This window comes from Penicillium manginii (assembly GCF_028828005.1).
Source record: "Penicillium manginii strain IBT 31320 chromosome Unknown utg000008l:1.0-3226943.0:1.0-3228205.0, whole genome shotgun sequence".
Classification (NCBI taxonomy): domain Eukaryota; kingdom Fungi; phylum Ascomycota; class Eurotiomycetes; order Eurotiales; family Aspergillaceae; genus Penicillium; species Penicillium manginii.
This window is the reverse complement of record NW_026643109.1, coordinates 3067696-3086656: the sequence shown is the minus strand read 5'-3', so window position 1 is coordinate 3086656 and position 18961 is coordinate 3067696. Positions and strand designations below refer to the sequence as shown.

Below are 18961 nucleotides of genomic sequence, written 5' to 3'. Positions count from 1 at the left end.
ATTCGATAAATCTGCCGCATGGTATCTCCTGAATTAAACATCCCAAGCGACGGCTGTGGAAAGGGCACACAGATAGGACGTGTTATGAAGAAATTTTCGGGAATCAAGGGCCATTGGTCGTTCGACTCGTTCATGAGAGATCTTTGACTCAAAGAATGCGAATTCATTTGGAAACAATCGTTCGGGAATTGCACGGGAGGGGTATCGCGTTGTGACTGATGGCTGCTTTGTACAGAGTTGAAGAAAGCAAAATACGATAGTGGCGATTGCATAATCCAAAGGCCAATCTGCGACGGCGGCAAAATTCTGAGTGTGTGATAGACTGAGGCCGCCAGTAGCTTGATACAAACGGCGAGCAGATATACAAAAGAAAACGTCGATATGCAAATCGGCGGAAGTAAAGAGATTTTCCTCTTTCTTTCCCAGAAGACGTTTGACAACGTCCAGTTGGTTCAATTTACAAGTATAGCAAAAATGCAAAAATATGTTTGAGCGACATCTCATTTATCACTGTTTCAACGGCTGAAGTGTCGGTGATGATTCCATGCCGAGACAACCAAAGCTTATTCCGACCGTCACTTTTAAACTTTTCTCTTGCGCGAATTTCTTCATTTTTTGTCAGTAATTACCAAGTTAACGTTGCTTCACTTCTTTCAAACTCTGTTATTTGTTGACCACGTATTTCTTTTTGATAAAAGATTGGGGATAACAACATCATCAAGTGTTGAGCATTATGGAAAACCGAATCTGCTGGCTTTATCGGTCTTCGTGGCTATAAAGTAGATGAAATGGAGATTAATCTGTCCATACTAGATATATTCAGATTCTCAAATATTTCACTTTGAACATATTTTACTTTGAACATAGAAATGGATCCTTTTACTGTGTGCCATGACATACAAGGGGACGGAAAGACCGATTCCGATCCAAATGCAGGCCCAGATGAGCGACTGAACCCGGAATTGACAGTTGAAGGAACTCCTACTCAGGTAAGGATTATTTTAACCTTTCATGTCATGCACAATGCTAATCAAGGCAGCCGGTCTCCCAGCCGCCAACCGACGAAGAACAAACTCCAGCAGCAGAACCCTTCCAGCCGATACACACACACACACACACACACAATTTATTAACGCCCGGCGGCTAAACCGAAAGGGCAACTATCACTGATCTAAATATACATGCTATGGCTAATTCTGTGCCTCCTTGGAGCCCATACAAGATTCGTTTCAGTGTATGTCATCTCAGATATCAATATCTTCGCGGGTCCTTGTGGGTTAGTGTTTAGTTAGTAGACTTGCTTGAAGGCGATTCTCCAAGTGTTCAACATCCTATCCTCGGCAATTGAAGCGCGTCTACCGTCTCTGGCACAAGGTAGTTGGTGGGGGTTAGATTAATGTTGGGTTGGGGTAGGGTTGATTTGTGTTGATTGACACGGCTAAGTGGCGTCGAGTCGGCCCGTGGCGATTGCAAACCGTATTGAGGCTCGCACTGCTTCCAGGTTCGGCTTCCAGTTCTGGTCATCCAAAGGCGATTTTCCACCTAGGAAAAAGGATATGTTGCCTCGGTGAGTGTGGGTACATTGCAGCATTTCCGTCCGGTGTGCGGTCCACCGCTGACATCGAAAGAGGAAGTGCTCCACGGTCTCTCTGGCTTGTCCACATGCGCATTGATCTGACTCTGCGACATTGATTCGATGGAGATATCCGTTGAGTCTAGCCATTCCAGTCCGGAGTTGGGCCAGCGCGCTCGCTTCTTTCCACGATAATCGATCATACAACTGCCGGGTATGTTTTCCTGGGAGTGCTGCATCCACTCGTTTGGAGTGTTTTCCTATTTCTCTGGCAGGCAATTTTTGGGGACTGCTTGGGATCGTGAGATGTTCAGTGTTGTCGACTTTATCCGGGGGGGGCTGCGCTTGCGGGGTAGCATCCTCTTGCGTGGCGGCCCGAGCCTGCTCTTTCGCTAGGCCTAGCAGTTGATTACCTTCGCTGGTCGGGACCCAACAGATGCTGATGCGGTTCTCGTGCTTCCGCAATCTCTTGATCAGCTTGTATGTTTGGCATATGTGTTCCTGGCCCGATTGTTGTCGAGGATTCTTCAGCGTAAGTGCCGCCGCTTTGTTGCTCGTGAGCAGCGTGACCTTGCACTGTTTCAGTCCCCGTAGCGTGCCCAGTGCGTCTGCCATTGCTGCCAGCTCCCCAGAGTATGGGTTCTGTTCGGTTCTTGCACCCAGTGTGACGGAGAAAGTTTTCAGCCTCGGTTTTCGATACCGAGGTGGCTGCTTCTCAATCGCCACGCCAAATCCTACCATCTCATTCCGCGCCGAACTGCTGACCGCGATTCGCATAACTCCGCCCGCTTCGGTCTGTGTCTCCGGTACATCATGACTATCGCTCCGCACGCGTTCCTCCCATGGTGCCAATGCGAATGGATTGATAGTTTCCAATGTCTCCATATCGATGCTTTTCAGCGCTTCTGCGACCTGATACAATGGCGAACGGTGGTATCTTCTGAATTTCTGGATCTGAGCAGTACTCCTGCGGAGGGGATTGGTTGCTGGCAGGGTGTGCATGTCTGTCCACATCTTCGCAGCTCGTCTCCAGAGCCGGTGTTGCACCGTGGCGATGTGAGCCTCCGCTTCCGCTACGCTGGTCGCAACTGTGAGGAATGTCCCCACAATTGCTTGTGCTCCTACCCTTTGCACTCGATTGATCGGTCCGATGTTCTTATTCTTGAATGCGTGCATCCAGACATTGGAGGCGTAGTCAACCACCGGGGCCACCGTCGATGTAAATAGCTGCCGCGCTGTCGCTGGGGCTAGACCTCGAAGTCGTCGAAGCTCTATCGCTGCCTCCAGGCCTTTGGATGCTGCTCTCGCGATGTGTTCCTTGTATTTGAGTCTCGTATCCATTATGACGCCAAGAATCTTGACATGATCACTGGGTTCAACGGTCTCTCCCTTAATGGTGAATGGCCCCGAGTCCGATTTGTGGGCCTTGGGGGTGAAGTGTATAATCGCAGTTTTCTCTGCTTCAAAAGTCGCTCCACTTCTTCCTTCCCAGTTGAGTGCTTCATTGATGATTGCTTCGATACCTTGCCGGTTACTCTGCGCAGTCGGTCCGGTCACCCACGCGGTAAAGTCATCCACGAACGCGATTGCTCCGCCCTGGCCATCGATCTGTCGCTGTACAAGGTCTGCGTTGAAGAAGAGGAAGAGGATCGGGGACAGGGGTGATCCCTGAGGTAGCCCCGCCTGTGGGAGGCTTTGGGCCTCAGATGCTTGCCCGTTGACTTGAATAGTCGCTGTCCGTTCCGAGCAGAATGCCTCGACCCAGCGGAGAAGACCCTCCGGTATGCCTCGTGCCTTCATTCTCTGGAGCAGTCGTTCTTTGCAAACCCCATTGTAGGCCCCCTTGACATCGAAGCTGATCAAGCTCAAGACCCGTCGGCCACGCCATGCCGCATAGATTTGCTCTTGTAAAAGTAAGAGTGCTTGCTCCGCTGACCGTTGCTTACGGGCCCCGAAGTGGCTGGTCGGGAGCAGGCCGTAGGTCTCCACCGCGTGAGAGATTCTTTCTGCGATAACTGATTCCAGCACCTTGCCCAGTGTCGCAAGGAGTGAAATCGGCCTCCAGGCCTTCGCAATTGTATAGTTCTCTTTGTTCGGTTTTTTGAGCGGTATGATCTTCGCATGTCTCCACTGCTTGGGCAATGTGCCTTCTTCTAGCGACGCTTGGAATAGCTCCAGGACCCCGTGCTTGACTACGGGCCATATCATCTTCCACACTACCGCCGGTAGGCCATCTTCACCGGGTGCTTTCCAAGACTTTGTCGCCAACAGCTGCCGTTCGACCTCTTCCATGGTGATAGCAGACATCTCCACGGGCGCTCTCTGCGGCCTCGTCCCTTCATCGTCAATTCTGTCCGGCAGTGGCGGGAAAAATTTGGTCAGTAGTTCGTCCGCTTGCTCTTTATGATCGGCGGTCATAGTTCCATCCGCCCTGAGGAGCTGTGGGACCTTCCCGAATGCTGCATCATCTCCCGACTTCAGGTATTTTGCGGCTTTCCATATATTATTATTATCGGCCAGGAACTCATTCCAGTGCTTTTTCTTCTGTTTCCGTATTGCATCGTGGTATTGTTTCGCTGCACTCGCGGCCATGTTCTCCAGGTGCGGCACTTTTCGCACTGCTCGTCGCTCCGAGCGGGCATGGTTTCTCCAATATGTGTATATTTGACGGAGTTGTGTCAGGTCTGCCGTCCACCATCGCTTTGCGTGCGGTGACGGTTTGGCCCTTGGCGTCAAAGCTCCCACTGCTTCCGACACCGCGGACATGAGCCGATCGGCTTTTTGCTGTACCAAGCCTTCCGACGGAGTGGTGGCTAGATTTCTCGTAATTCTGGCATTTATCTCTTTCCATGGTGCATTCTTCAGCAGCAGTCGCTCTGGCTGCTTAGAAGCCGACCAAGGAGCATCGAAAACGGTCTCAATGGTGCGGTGGTCCGAGCCGTGCTCCGTTCTATGTACTGCACACTTGACCATCGAGTCTGTCAAGCTTTCCGAGGCCAGAACGAGGTCGATCGTGGACTCACAGTCCCCAGTCTGTCCTCCGCCGTGCCATGTCTTAGTGCCTCGTTTGAGCAGGCTACTGAGACCAAATTCATTCATGAGGTCGATGATGGGATCCGCCTCGCCTTGCCTGCCCAAGGACACATCGTCTCCTCCCCAGAGTTGGTCATGGCGGTTGAAGTCCCCTACAACCATGACCTCCACCACAGTCCCCAAATCTCGCCGTGCCTTTGTGATTGCTTTTCTTAGGTGCTCGCATGTGTCGTCCAACGCCGAAGTATCCCCTCCCTCTACGTAAACTGATGCCATAAAAATCAGTCGCTCGGGGAGGCGGATGACCGCCGCCGTCAGATCCGGCGACTCGATCGGCACTTGCTCCGCTTCCACTTCCTTATTGATCCAAAGCACGCTTCGGATCGCCCATCGGCCCTCCCTCCAGGTGGAGGGAACCATCTTGGTCCATTTGTGATGTCCCATCGGGGTTGTCAACAGCCGGCCTTGAATTCTTCTCGCTTGGGGTTCCTGAATCGCCAGTGCCACTGCCCCCTGAGTTTCTTCGTCGTTCATTAAACTGTCATGCACTGCTCCCTGTTTCCTCACATTCAGTTGGATTATTCGGAGTGTTTTATTCATGACGTGACGGATAGAGCTTCTGGCAATTTTTGCTGTATGATTCATGTGGGCCTCCGCATGGAACGCACTTTGGAACCGTTTGGGCGCAGTTACTGTGGCGGTGGCCCTCCATAGCGCATTTTGCACACCTCTGGACGTTCCTGCACTGGAAGGCCTTGTGGCCAATCTCCTGGCAGCTGTAGCATTGCATCGGACGTGGTCGATATTCAAAGGCGCTGGTCACGCCAGATTCTCCCCCAGCGTGGAAGAACCCTTCGGCCAGGAGCCTCCGTACGTCAGAGCCTTTGGTTAGGTACACAACCATTGACCCATACGCCTTTGCACTTTCTTTCCTGCTGAGCCATGCGATCTTGGCCACGGTAGCTTCGTTCTCCTCGCTAAAGGCTGCCGCGACACCGGCTCGGATCTCATCTTTATCATCTAGGACTGCGGCCTTGTTGACACTGTCAACTTTGATCGGGTACAGTTCGTCACGAAGCACCCGGGCTCCTGTGCCGATCTTTGCTTCCGCCGCCTTTTTGACTAGCTGATGCTCAGCTTCGTCTCGGCAAGCTACTCTGATCCGGTTAGTGTTCTTCGGGTCCACAGTGACAGCGCGACAGCGCCAGTGCATGTGGCCTTCCATCGTCCGGATCTCTGTCTCCACCGCCGCCCTGACTCGGCCTGCGGACATTCTCTCGTTTTCATTGTCTGCCATCTTCGAGGTATCTATCGTGCAATATAACGTGTCAGTGAAGGTGGTCGGTGTCGTGTTCGACGATGAGAGAGTTCGTATGTTGCTCGGTTGACTGGTTGGAGGGGTACGGGCAACATCCGCATAGGACGGGGAGCCAGTGGGAACGGCCGGGCTGATGGCATCGCGCAGGGAGTGAATTTCGCGGAGGATCTCGTCGTTGCTGTTCTGTGAGCATGATTCGCAGTGCGATTGCGGTGTCGGGGGTCTGTCAGTCAGGATCTGTAACTCGTTGCGAACTTCTGCGAGTGCGGCACCAAATTCTTCCTTGACTTTCTGAAATTCTTTCTGAAATTCTTCTTGAACTTTCTGGACCTCTTCTCTATGCAAATCATCTCGCTGTCTGATCTCTCTCCTGAGTTTGACAAGCTCCTTCACTAGTTTGGCGGTGTTCAGGTCCTCGCTCTCTGTCGAGTCGTCCGAAGCTACCGCGTCACGTTGAGCTACTGTTTTGTCTTGGGTTCTCTTGCTCTGCTGGGAGCGCGTCTCTCTCTGCTCAGTGCATTTCTCCTGCTCTTGAGCATAGTTGTTAGGTGGTCTGGTGGTGCGTCTCGGTCTCAAAAGTCGCGATGGTGGGTCTTCGTGATCGTCGCGGTCAGGGGGTTCAGGGGTTCGCATCGCGGCCCGTCCCGACATTTTTCGCAATGGATACAGCGCTTCCCACTCTGGTTACAGGGTCTTCCAGGTGCTCAAGTCGGATCCTGTAGAGATACAGTCGATCGTCTTCGGTACAGTCTCGACTATCCCAAGGCGTTTTTCTCCAGCCGATACAGTGTGTCTCGAAACCGGTGCAACAAGAATACTCTTAGACACTCTTTTTAGCCCCACTGCCAAGACCTTAGCGCAGTTCATTCATTAAGGTGCCCGCACTAAATTGAGGACCTCTATAATGAATATTGTATGGCATCGTATTCCCTCTTGTTGAAGTGGTTCTAATACTTTGGATAATGGGTAGGATTGATAGTTACTGTGCTGCTGATGGGCTTTTGCGGCAGATCTAAGCTCGGTGTGGTGGCAACCTCAATAAATGATCTGCGCTAAGGCCTTGGCAGTGGGGCTAAGAAGAGTGTTGAGGAGTAGTCTTGTTGCACCGGTTTCGAGACGTACCGTACTACAGCTTCTTACAGAGCTTGAACGGGATGATCCAAAACTCGCGTTTCAAGCAGCTCGAATCTTGGGACTCTACCGACGACTTTGAGATTCATGCATATCGAAACATAGTGGCAGTGAGAAGCTTCGTCAAACCAACCAGGAGTTGAAAAGGGAGAATACACGACTGGAAAATGAAAAGGGGCTGCTTCTGGCTCATCATGACGAGCAGCTGTCTCAGTTTGATCACCTAAATCAAGCTTTGGAGGCGTCTCGGGGGCGATTGATCAGCATTCTCAATGATTGGGAGCAGTGCTCGGAAGGCCAAGTAGCAGGGCTGATGAATTGCGAGCGAGGTCAGTGATAGGACTTTCCAATTTTATGTTCTGCCCCTTGATGTTCAAAGTCGGATGTATTCAATCCCACACGTCACAGTATATCTTTAATGAGTTGATCCCATCTGGAGATAGACGAAAGAATAGAATGGGTAGTTGAGTCAACAAAAACTACAATAAATGTTTTAAGCCTATCTATAAGCTGGTAAGAAGAAAATAAAGCTGTGTGGCTTGCTGATAGAAGAAAAAGTCATGTGAGGGGAAAGCATACATTGGTAGGAAATCTCATGAGCAATAGATATAAATAGATAATACTTGGGGTCATCGAAGCTACCAAGGAATACATCACAAGAAAGCAATTGATAGGCCTGTCGACCTTCGCCATGCTTCATATACATGGCAAATTACATATCCGTGGAAGTTCCAAATCAAGTTGTGCCATCGAAAGGTGAAAGTATCTCTAGACTGACAAAAGACGTATAGTTCCAAGCATGAATCAAGGTCTATCAATGTGATATTAAGGGAGGTCGATGTTTTGTAAAGCCGACATGGCATTCGCGTGGAATGCATTCACTGTCCTTTTCCGACTCTCTAACTCCACTGCCTGTCGGTTGCAGTACTGGAGGAGAATATCAGTCTCGTCTTCCAGCGATTCGTTTAACTCGCATATGTGACGCCGCTCATCTTCAAGCCGGATACTCTCCGCAGATTTAACGACGTAACTTTCCCATAGACATAGATACAAATCTAAGAGTCTGAGGGCCGGTAGGGCAAGGTCGCCATTGCGTCGCAGGATTTGCTTAAGTTCCGTCGTAGGAAGGTTGCTCGCTTCGGTAGAACATGAGGCTGGTGAGATATTCTCTGCGTTCGGGTCGTTGCAAGTGTCTTCGGAGGGTACGGCAGCCGATAGTGAGGCAGGGGCCAAAATTCCTGACCCAATCATTAGCCTCACCGAGATGAGCTCCGCCTGGATTGACCGCTAAGTACACCACCAACCAGATCTCCGTATGCTCTATCAATAGCGCAGTGGGGGTACGTTATAGATAGAGTGGTGTTGGTCAGTTAGACCGAAACCTCCAAAATGCCAGATTTTCCAACATTCTTCCAGATTTTGGTTCACCATACTAAACTTTACGAATCTTCGCCAGTTTTGAGAGCTCAAATCTCTAAGATACGCCTTTTTGACAAATCTGGCCTTCTACCATGCCTGCTGGACGACCCCAGGTCAACATGGAGCCCTATAAGGACCAAATCATTGTGCTCCTGACCCAGAAGACGCCTATTAATGTTATACTAGACATGTTGCACCAAAAAAACGGTCTCCAAATATCTCCTAGAACATTCAAGCGCCGTACGCAGGCCTGGGGTATCCAGCGACGAGCACCCACAGGCATCACCAATAACAGACCGTTACAAATACGCGTCGAGACACTCATCTGTGAGGGTAATCTGTCTCCGAAAGAGATACTCGAGGTTCTCGCCCGCGATGGCACCCCTATCTCCAACGACTCGCTTAAGCAAATCCGTAGGCGGCTTGGTATACGCCTTCACATTGATGATAAGGACGAGCAGCGTCAGCAGGAGGACGAGATACTAGAGGTACTGAAGGAGGAACAAGGCTTTGGGCTTATTGAAGGGTACGGACGGGGTCATCTTTATGCCCACTTACGCCGTCATGGGCATATCTATGCGAGAGACCGAATCTTCGATATTTGGTGTTCTTTGCGCCCCGATGCTCTTGAGCGTCGTTTGACCAATCTCCAGAGGTCGCGCGGTGCCTATAAATGCCCTGGGCCAAACTTTGTATGGCACATTGATGGATATATGAAGCTAGAGCCTTATGGGATCGAGATATATGCTGCGATTGATGGATATTCGCGTTATGTTACCTGGTTCTATGTTGGTATGCGCACCGCTATAGGGTCATTCTAAGGTCTTTGAGTATCTGACTGTCTGCCCTAGGTATAAGCACGCGAACTAGTTTCAGCGTTCTCCGTCAATATATAGATACATTATCGGCTACTGGCTTCCAACCGCGCACTATCCGCTCCGACCTAGGCACTGAGACGATGCTGATCGCCGATGCTCACTATGCATTACGGAAAGCCATTGATATCGATCCAATGCTTCAGTTTTCTGACTGCTTTTGGTATGGCCGTAGTGTCCAAAATCAACGCATCGAGTCCTGGTGGGGACAGCTTACAAGCTCTATGAATTTCGTGTGGCGTGAGCTCTTTATTTGGCTACAGGACCAGGGCCACTTTCAGGCGACTATCCCTGACCAGATTGCTCTTCTTGCTGTATATATGCCTTCTATTAAGGACACATGCGCGGAATTTGTACTGACATGGAACTCCCATCGTATAAGGAAGCAGAAAGGACGCCCCTATAGTGTTCCAGGCAAGCCATGGATGAACTACTACTATCCAGGGCAGGATACTGATGGACAGGATATCAAGGATTACCAGCACACGCTTGACCCTGCTATGCTTAGTGCTATGCGATATGACGTGGATGGCTGGGATGCTGACGAATATCTCCCCAGGCATACTATGGAATGGCGCCATACTCAGTTGCTACAAATGCAGTTTGACCCTGAAAGGCCACCAGTACGAGACGGCACCCGCCCATATGTGGAGATCTACCTTCGGCTACGAGAGCGAGCCGTCTATCATACCCAAATAGGTGCTATTCCGATCCTATCACTGTGCGAGAAGCCCACTATGTCTTCTGATTGGGCATAAAATTAAGGGAGCGGCTTGCAGGCTTGGCTTATGTTAGAGGTAAAAGTGGAGATTAATAAATATCAAGCACTAGTTCTGTCAGAACTTTATTATTCTAGGGATTGTAGAAGATATTATAGTATCTCCTGACGTCCTAGAATCTCCTAATATCCTAGTATATCCTATTGAGCATCTTCTACAAAGTACTACCCACCAAATGGCCTATTATTCCAGCGACACGCCTGATCTAGTCGATTTGACAGGGCCATATGACGATTCACCATCCTCCTCCTCCACCTATACTACTGGCCAAGGAGCAGCACCGACAAGACCCCCCTCAGCTTATACCGAGCCATGACCTGCTTCCTAACCCTATAGTATAATACACCAACGAGTGGCAGGTAGAGTTCGCAAGCGAGAGATAAAGAGGACTAGACCAGGACACATTACTAGGCCTGAGCCACCACAGCAGGCCCCAACTCTTATCCACTTCTGTCTCTGGCGAAGACCATCACTGGAGAGAAAATCATGGACGTTTGAGGAGCTTAGTGAGTTAATATATCGATGTTATTTAGTTTAATCAAGGTAGGTTTCAATTTGCTAATAGACACTTCAATATAGGTGATGTTTCCCAGTGGGTTCCTCCACAGACAATTTACGGCTTTAACGACTTTATTACAAAACATCTTCTGCCTGCGCTTAGTCCTGATCTCGGGGTATACTCAGAAATGTCTACTGATCGATATCAGTTAGCTACAGGCCTAAAAGGTCAAAAGGGCAAGAGGGAGCCATATATCCTATCCGCTACTGAAGATTACATGCGATGTACTACAAATCTCTGCGAGTGTTTTGATTTGGCTGGTGGAGCTCGTCAGATTTATGTTGTTATTATACGTGAGGAGGAACAGCTTCATATCAAACCTGAGCCTATAATGAGCCGCGAATCGAGCTTGGCCAGCGACATTAGCAATTGCACGACCCTCCCACCACCAGAACAGCCGGCTACTGACGCTAGGAGAGAGGCTACTTTAAGGGCTACTCCTCAGCGGCAGGTTACGCCACATCAGGATACACCGCAGCTAAGAGATCCTTCAAGTACGCTGCGACGTGGTGGTGCAAGACGCAGTGGCACCAGAGGCCCTCGGGTAGAAGCATCACCGGCTATATCACCACCACGTACGCGTAGTAGGGCCTCTAGGGGTATGAGGGCAGGTTAAAACTATTCAGAAACTGCATATTTGGGCGATTTTGAGCACCTACAAACAATCAGAGTTAGTTAACTCATAGTATAGTAAATGAGAAGGCAGGATTTTAAAGATATAGTTTTATGCATCTAGAATTCCAGAGGCCTTGGTCTAACTCTGTCATGACCTCTGAATAGAGGCACACTTTTTGCCCTTCTCCAGAAATACTTGCTTAACATATTTTGGCAGAAATATACAAGCCTAGGGTATGAACCTTCCATATTAGGGCTAGTGACCTTTTCTGCCGGCATTATTTGAATTTTGGCCCCAACCTCTCTATCGTCTGCCGTATCGGAGGGTCTTCGCCGTCTCTTGGCCGGTCGGTCGGCTGGTGCAGAGGATACCGCGGGTGGGTCCATTAGGGAAGAATGGGAGAAGATTGAGCGTGTGCAACAGAGTGGGTTTCCATGGATTTTAAATAGAGAAGATTACATTGGGGGAGAATTTGCCTCCAATTAAATCTTCCTGGGCCATACTGCACCAGTGCTGAGTAGACAGACAGCCCACGCACGTGCTAACCTTTGATGCACGAGTCAGCACGACGTTGAAAAACATGGGGTAAAAGCAATGCAGTTTACGCAGCTTCTCAAGGCAATCTGGTTACCACCACGTATCGCGAGATCGATGAGTATATTCATTTCACGCTTGCTATACGCTGCAGTGCACATTGCGCATCCTGTATCAATGCTGGTCAACACTTTTCCGTGGCCCACATTCGATACGGTACTATCAGAACAAGCTAAAAGTGTATGGACTAGTATGCATTCAGGGCGAATGAGATCAAGCGGAATCAATTTTAGGATAAAAAGGATTGATTAGAAAGGTAGACATGCGATCGAGGGCAGGTTGAAATACCCCATGTATGTGCAAATACTCGGTGGTTACTACACCGAGGTTGCGGGCTAAACCAATTTACCATACAAAACACAAAGAAATGCGGGTTCCTGGGTAGCCAATCGCTTGCTAGTGGTAAGTTACCACAGCATACGCTGACACATCTCTATCTTACCACTAAGAGCATTTCACCTCTCATTGTCCGTACGTTGTACTTCCACTTTAAGAAACGAGACTGTCTCGCCATGGTCATGAAGATACGTCATGATATATCATGGTCAGAAAACTGCAATAATCAACAAGTGCCTAGACTTTAGGCTCTTACACAATAGCAGTACATACGAGCGATTGATTTCGCCCATCCCTACCCGACATCGAGTTCAGTGGACTAAGATCTTGTGGTCAGCGGAACGCTGGTTGTATTCAAGTGTAGATGGAGAGAAGGAAAGGTAGATAGGAAAGTGTTGATCCGATAACCGCCGAAATATCTCTTTTACTTTCAATGCTGTAAAACTCGTATATAGTTGAGGGACTGAAAGCCCTCTGTAATCCGCTATACAGCACCGATTATACAGTACCGTGTGGCGACCGTCTTCATAATAGGCGATAAAACTTTCTCCCTTGGAGTCAATGGGATTTTACGTCAATAAGATCTTAGACCAGCCCATCCTAGATGAATAGAGTTTCAGTTTCGTTGAATTTATTTGACGTGCAATAAACAACCTCGACTATATTAACCCAGGCCTTCCTCCAGCTCACAGGGATGGGTGGCGTAATGCATTCTCTCGTTCTATTCACAAGCCTGCTTCTTCTTGGTATCATCGTTGCAGCAGTGCCAATAGAGGACAATGATGAAGTTCATTCATCTCGTTTTCTAAACGTGATGTACTGGGGACAGAATGGGGGAAACACTATTGAGGACAATGATCTATCTACGTACTGCGTACCAACAGCTGGTATCGATATCATAGTACTAGCTCTTCTCTATGGGTATGGTAATGGAAATGCGATTGCATCGGGCACGATTGGGCAGTCGTGCTCGATATTTCCGAACGGAGAGTCTGTTCAATGCGATAATCTGGCTGCTGCAATCAATAAATGCCAAGAAAATGGAGTCAAAGTTCTTCTCTCGCTTGGTGGTGCGGTGGGAGCATACTCTCTTTTGTCACAGCAGGAGGCTGAAGCTATTGGTCAGTATCTCTGGGACGCATATGGAAATACGAAAAATGATTTCGTACATCAACCCTTTGGAGCAACTTTTGTCAATGGCTGGGACTTCGATATCGAGGCCTCACGCGGTAATGAGTTCTGCCAACATCTTATCAGCACTTTGCGCTCTAACTTCAATTCCGATCTTTTGAATGAATATTACATTACTGGGGCACCACAATGTCCTATCCCTGAACCAGATACACAACATATTATCACGAATAGTCAGTTCGACTATCTTTCGGTGCAGTTCTACAACAATCCTAGCTGCTCAGTTAACGGTGCCATCAATTTTGAGTCTTGGGTGACTAACATCGCTGGAACCGCATCTTCCGATGCTAGAATCTTGATCGGGTTACCAGCCTCCCCTTATGCAGCCACAGGAACATACGATGGAGCGCAGTATTATCTTCAGCCAAACGCACTTGCGACCTTACTCCGTGAATATGTTGGCCACCCTGCATGAGGTGGAGTTATGTTGTGGTCTGCTGGGTTTTCTGATTACAATATTGAAAACGGGTGTAACTATGCTCAGCAAGTCCGTAAAATATTCGACTCAGGATCGCAATGCTAGTGGAAGTTGAAAAGAGAGGTGGTGGAAAGGGGCAGATTGAGCAAAGGCTTTGGATAACTGGGGATTACTAGTAGCTTCAATATAACGTCATTAGAGGTAAAATCCTTAAATGATGGTATTACCGTAAATAGTCGACTCGAGTGGCTTTACGTTTAATTTTCCAACGGCTTTTAGTAACCAAGTATTTCATGGGGTTTTCTACTCTATCAGCTCAACAACCTCAAAGTTTCGCAGTAAATAGCTTAAATTAATGTCGTCCAGTTTATTTCAACGACCTTTCCCGAATAAGCTTTTCGAAAGAGGTTCTACTGTGAAGAGCGAGTGGTGAAAAGGGAGGGTGGTGAAAAGGGAGGGTGGTGAAAAGGGAGGGTGGTGAAAAGGGAGGGTGGTGAAAAGGGAGGGTGGTGAAAAGGGAGGGTGGTGAAAGGGGAGGGTGGTGAAAAGGGAGGGTGGTGAAAGAGAGGGTGGTGAAAAGGGAGGGTGGTGAAAGAGAGGGTGGTGAAAGAGAGGGTGGTGAAAGAGAGGGTGGTGAAAGAGAGGGTGGTGAAAAGGGACTGTGGTGAGAAGAGGTTAAAACCAGGGCTAAGCATAGTTTAGACATCCCATATAGCAGTAGATTGGCCTCTCCGTCTAGTTGCCCTACGGACTTGATTTAGTGGCAGTGCGCGTTTTGATAAAATAATCCCTACTATAAATACTTTGAATTAGGAAAGAATCCTATAGATCGAACAGGCTTTTCTCACGGAGGGTGGAAAGAGAAGAAAAGGAAGATCAGCCAGAAGGAGGGGACTGCATCAGCGAAGCTGTTTGAGTAGATCATCTATTGCCGAAGCAGTGCCATGTACATCTTCAATGATCATCATGTGGCCGGTGTTGAAGAGGTACCGAAGTGGAGCTTTCCCAGAACTTGCGATCAACCCAACAAGCTCGTCTGTAACATGAACTGGTGAAATATTATCCTCTAGCCCTCCTATCACACATGTGGGGCAGCTGATCAGTGAATAGTCGGGATCAACATGACTGTCGTCACATAAAGCATCGCACATCTGCGCATAGCCCTCTGGATCGGTTTGAGAGGTAACAGCTCGGAGCAAGGCGCGAGAAAGCCCGACAGTTCCAGGTGGTATGTTATAATCCACCCTCTCGTCAACGTGCCAACAAAGACCCCTCGATCGGGCTGCGTGAGAGAGTTGCAGCGTAAAGCTCTTGGCAGGAGATTTGACTGCTTTAGTCCTACCAGCTCCGATGACAGCCATGGCGTCCACCCGACGTGGATACTGGGCAGCAAACATCATGCTGACGATACCACCTGCACTATGTCCCACCAAGATAGCTGTAGAAATGGTGAGATGGTCCATCACGCCCTGGAGTATCGCCACAAGGACCGACATTGTCACTTTCTCCGCCACATGGTTCAGACCGCTATGTCCATGACCCGGCCAATCGATTCGTACAACGGTGTGAGTCTTGTTAAATATCTCCATAAGCGGATAGAAGACATTTGTATTGGCTCCCAGTCCGTGCGTCATGATCATATAAGGGCCATCACCGTCAATTTCGACGAAAACATCAAAGCCAGTGACGGAAATGATCATAGACGTTCTTTGGTTTTTCCTGAGCACCTCCCCCGAGATTTTAGCTGTTTCATCGCTCATTGCGTCTGGTGAAGTTTTGGGGTTTGAATTGAGATAGAGGGCATATATCTTTTGAACATGTATCCAAGACAAATCAAGCTGGGTTTTCGTAGGGAATATGTATTTATATCCACGGAGGGAATTCATTCCCTTTTTCATTTTAAAATTTTCGAAAGTAATGCAGCTGTTCCCGCTAGGGGAAAGACATTTGATAGCGGGTAATCTCGGCCGAGATTCGTGGAGTGGGTCAATTATTAGCAAGTGTGGGCAGTTGATAGCGATTAAAGAAACATAGAATCCGGATGAGAACTTATCATCATAATGTACCCATGATCAATCAATCAATCAGTTAGTCTCCGAGTGGTGTAGGTGTCATGAAGCATAGTGACCTGTTTCTTTTTTCATGGCCGTCCATGAACCCATTTTATCGAGCAGGCTCCTGTTCAGTGATCCACAAGGATCCACTAGCTGCACAGGCTGATATCTAGTGTGTATCGAAGTTCAATGGAATAATTAGTATGTATACTTGACTGGGACTGCCAGGACTACTGCCAATACTGAGTCGATTTCAAAATTTATGTCCAAGGTGTGATCATGTGGTTCAGGCCAAGCAGTAACAAGGTATTAAATGCTATCTCCTTGTTGGCTAAATTTCTTTCGATGTTCAATCTCTTGCACAATTTTGATTTCTATTCCCGATCCGACGTGAAGGTGGCCATGATTCGTATGTGGAATCGAGAAGGAGATATACTTTTCTACCAATTAACATCACCAAACACTGTCCCATGCACACCTGTCTGAGAAGGTATCTGCATATGTTGCAACACATCAAGCTTCACGTAAGAAATGATCTGCTCTAGGTCAAAATCACCGCAATTCCCAGATGATATAGTTTCTCTTAGTTCCAATAAACACTCGATTATACGGACGCCTTTCCTTGAAATTTGACTTGTTGTACTCGTGTCCCGTAGCAACTGCAACAGCCTCTGGGCCAAGTTTTGGATTTCGTCAATCTCGAACAAACTGAGTCCGGAGGAAGACGCGAAGAGTTGTTCAAACAAAAGCGCAATAACTGCCGTTATGATATGCGTGTTTACTGTCCACATATTGCGGGCCGTCCAGGTGTATTCGTTCTCAGGAAGAGCAAGTATAGACTGAAGGCTTTTTCGAGCTATCGGGAGGCAGGAAAGCTTTTCATGATGTTAGCTATGCTGCTTGATAGGATGAGAAATTCGGTGGTTTGTTCAAGATACACACCCTCGTGTACGAAAACCAGGGGTATTGAAAACAGGATATCTGAAAATGGCGGTGGATGCTCAGGAACTAACATCATTGTAAGCATCGAATAATCTGGCGTCCTTTCAAAATATGCGGAGCTAGGGATACATACTTTGTGCGATAATGAAAGCTGTGTTACCTCCCTTTGTTGCAGAACATGTACAGGGAGGGTCTTATCTTGAATTCTTTGTTCGCGGAAGAAAATAGGCATGCGGTTGATGATCTTCCTTAGCTCAGTGTCGGCTGTGATGATTTCTTCGTAGAGCCTGCGCTCGCCATCAGGTACCCGATCAGGATGTCCAAAGAGACACAACCGATCTTGAGTTCTCCAGAGCAGAACAGAAACTAGAAAAGATCCTGTTAGATACATAGTTCGCAAGGTTCGCTGTTAATAGATATCTCACTTTCGTTCAGCACCGCTGTGTAGCTGCCCTGAGTATATGTATCGATTCTGCATTCCACAATGCCATCTTTGCCAATTTCTATTCGTGAATCCACACAATTCTTTGGTTTGGGCGTATTGAATTGTGTTGCATGGATAGTGTAGGTGTTTATAAATGGTATCTGAAGCCAATCCTGGCGAATGAGGAACCACCATACCCTCTTGCTTACTTCGCGATCAATCAGCTGTCTCTTCACGTTTCCTAGTTCCGCTGATTGAATCGTATTTGCTGTTTGATCTGATCCTAGGCGGTGAATCCCGAGTGACTGTGCGATGCGAATGGCGCTACCCATCAAAGTCGAAATCAAGTCTGACTCGCCATAGTTGTGTCCGCAGTGGATGAGCATGCAGATGGCTTGCACGGAGAAAATCGAATGGTTGACCATGAAATTGGAGGCATGTAGGCATTCAATGCTCTTTTCATGTAGGTGCAATGCAAGTGTTTCTGACTCACGGTTAGAAAGTTCAGGTGAAAATCTTATTGATACGAGCTTGAATGTCCTTACGTTGATGAACAATTCCACACTGTTGCAACAAGTCCGGCGCAGTAAGGTATACGGTGCACTACCCCGGATTTATAAGAATTAAAACCAAGAGTAGGTGAAAAAATATTGCAAGCTCACAGAAAGCACGGAATAATAGAGAGATAGCCAGAGTGGGCTGATTGGAGCCCCCGACTCCAAAAAGACATCACATTGTTCACGAAAGGTAACCATGTGAAGTAAATTGTGCATCCAAGAAATGTTTTTCTCATGGTATTCCACCAGCCACACGGCCTGAGCTGGTGTGACGATTGGATCGGCGATACTTATGGAATTGCTTGGTAACGAAGCCCGCGATTCTGGGGCTAAATCATGCCCAAGTCTCATGGCATGCTGTCTACCGAGAGCAAGAAACTCGAGGGTGACTGCAGTATTCTGTGCAACTCCTTTCATCAGCCCACTTTGTGAAGTTGTCGATAAGCAGGGGAAAATCCCTGGCTCGGAGCTACTCCCGTGTTTGCTGAGTGTTTCTCTACACGCGGCGGTTGGGTTGACAGTTAGTCGGTCATTGTCAGAGCCGGGCGTGATAGGACTCGAACGCACATATGGGCTAGCGGTATCCATAAAGGGCATTCCTATACCCTCTTGTGTTGATGGACTAGGTTGACGAGAGGGAGAAGGAGAAAGGGATTGGGAGATATGGTGGACCTGATCTACTCTTTGCTCCAAATCGTCCGAGGTGTTATCTCCATTTGATCGCACCATTGTATTTTGATCATCAGCCTTTCTATTGCGGAGCCAAACCTTTTCCCGCCGGCATAAATGGCTTATGCCTCGATCCATACAAGCACCACATGGGATCACCTTAGAGCAACGCAGCTTGCGGCGGGCACATTCGGTGCATGCTCGCGGTCGTCTCTGGGTGACACGCCGCGTTGATGTAGGAATGACGTGCTCAAAAGTCTCCATGGCGATGAGAAGTGGATAGGGAGAAGACGAGCGAAAATTGTTGATGGCCGTCGCATTCAAATATTCCCGCGGCCGCGGAGGCCAACACCCGATATCTTATCACCCGATATCTTATCTCTTATCACAGCAAACCCAAGTCCCGCGGGTGAGTTAGTCTTGGTACGACCAGATAATCCACGGTGCTAGTACTTGCTAGTACTGTAGCCTCC

General features: G+C 48.4%; 5 protein-coding genes across 5 annotated transcripts; 1 reads left to right on the top strand and 4 right to left on the bottom strand.

Annotated features, from left to right (window-relative positions):
- Positions 1-1438: 1438 nt before the first annotated feature.
- On the bottom strand, positions 1439-6575 carry N7533_011734 (uncharacterized protein; the record flags this gene model as incomplete). The annotated part of the gene is made up of 2 exons (XM_057108384.1): positions 1439-5238; positions 5300-6575. The coding sequence occupies 2 exons, from the start codon at positions 6573-6575 to the stop codon at positions 1439-1441; spliced, it is 5076 nt and encodes a 1691-aa protein (XP_056955762.1).
- Positions 6576-7880: 1305 nt separating this feature from the next.
- Positions 7881-8306, bottom strand: N7533_011733 (uncharacterized protein; the record flags this gene model as incomplete). Its single annotated transcript, XM_057108383.1, has 1 exon — positions 7881-8306. One exon carries the CDS (start codon positions 8304-8306, stop codon positions 7881-7883), a length of 426 nt encoding a protein of 141 aa, XP_056955761.1.
- Positions 8307-8566: 260 nt separating this feature from the next.
- Positions 8567-10107, top strand: N7533_011732 (uncharacterized protein; the record flags this gene model as incomplete). Its single annotated transcript, XM_057108382.1, has 2 exons — positions 8567-9266; positions 9326-10107. The coding sequence occupies 2 exons, from the start codon at positions 8567-8569 to the stop codon at positions 10105-10107; spliced, it is 1482 nt and encodes a 493-aa protein (XP_056955760.1).
- Positions 10108-14741: 4634 nt separating this feature from the next.
- On the bottom strand, positions 14742-15602 carry N7533_011731 (alpha/beta fold hydrolase; the record flags this gene model as incomplete). Its single annotated transcript, XM_057108381.1, has 1 exon — positions 14742-15602. The coding sequence occupies one exon, from the start codon at positions 15600-15602 to the stop codon at positions 14742-14744; it is 861 nt and encodes a 286-aa protein (XP_056955759.1).
- Positions 15603-16942: 1340 nt separating this feature from the next.
- On the bottom strand, positions 16943-17687 carry N7533_011730 (fungal specific transcription factor domain-containing protein; the record flags this gene model as incomplete). The annotated part of the gene is given in 3 exon segments (XM_057108380.1): positions 16943-16957; positions 16972-17204; positions 17264-17687. The coding sequence occupies 3 exon segments, from the start codon at positions 17685-17687 to the stop codon at positions 16943-16945; spliced, it is 672 nt and encodes a 223-aa protein (XP_056955758.1).
- Positions 17688-18961: the final 1274 nt, after the last annotated feature.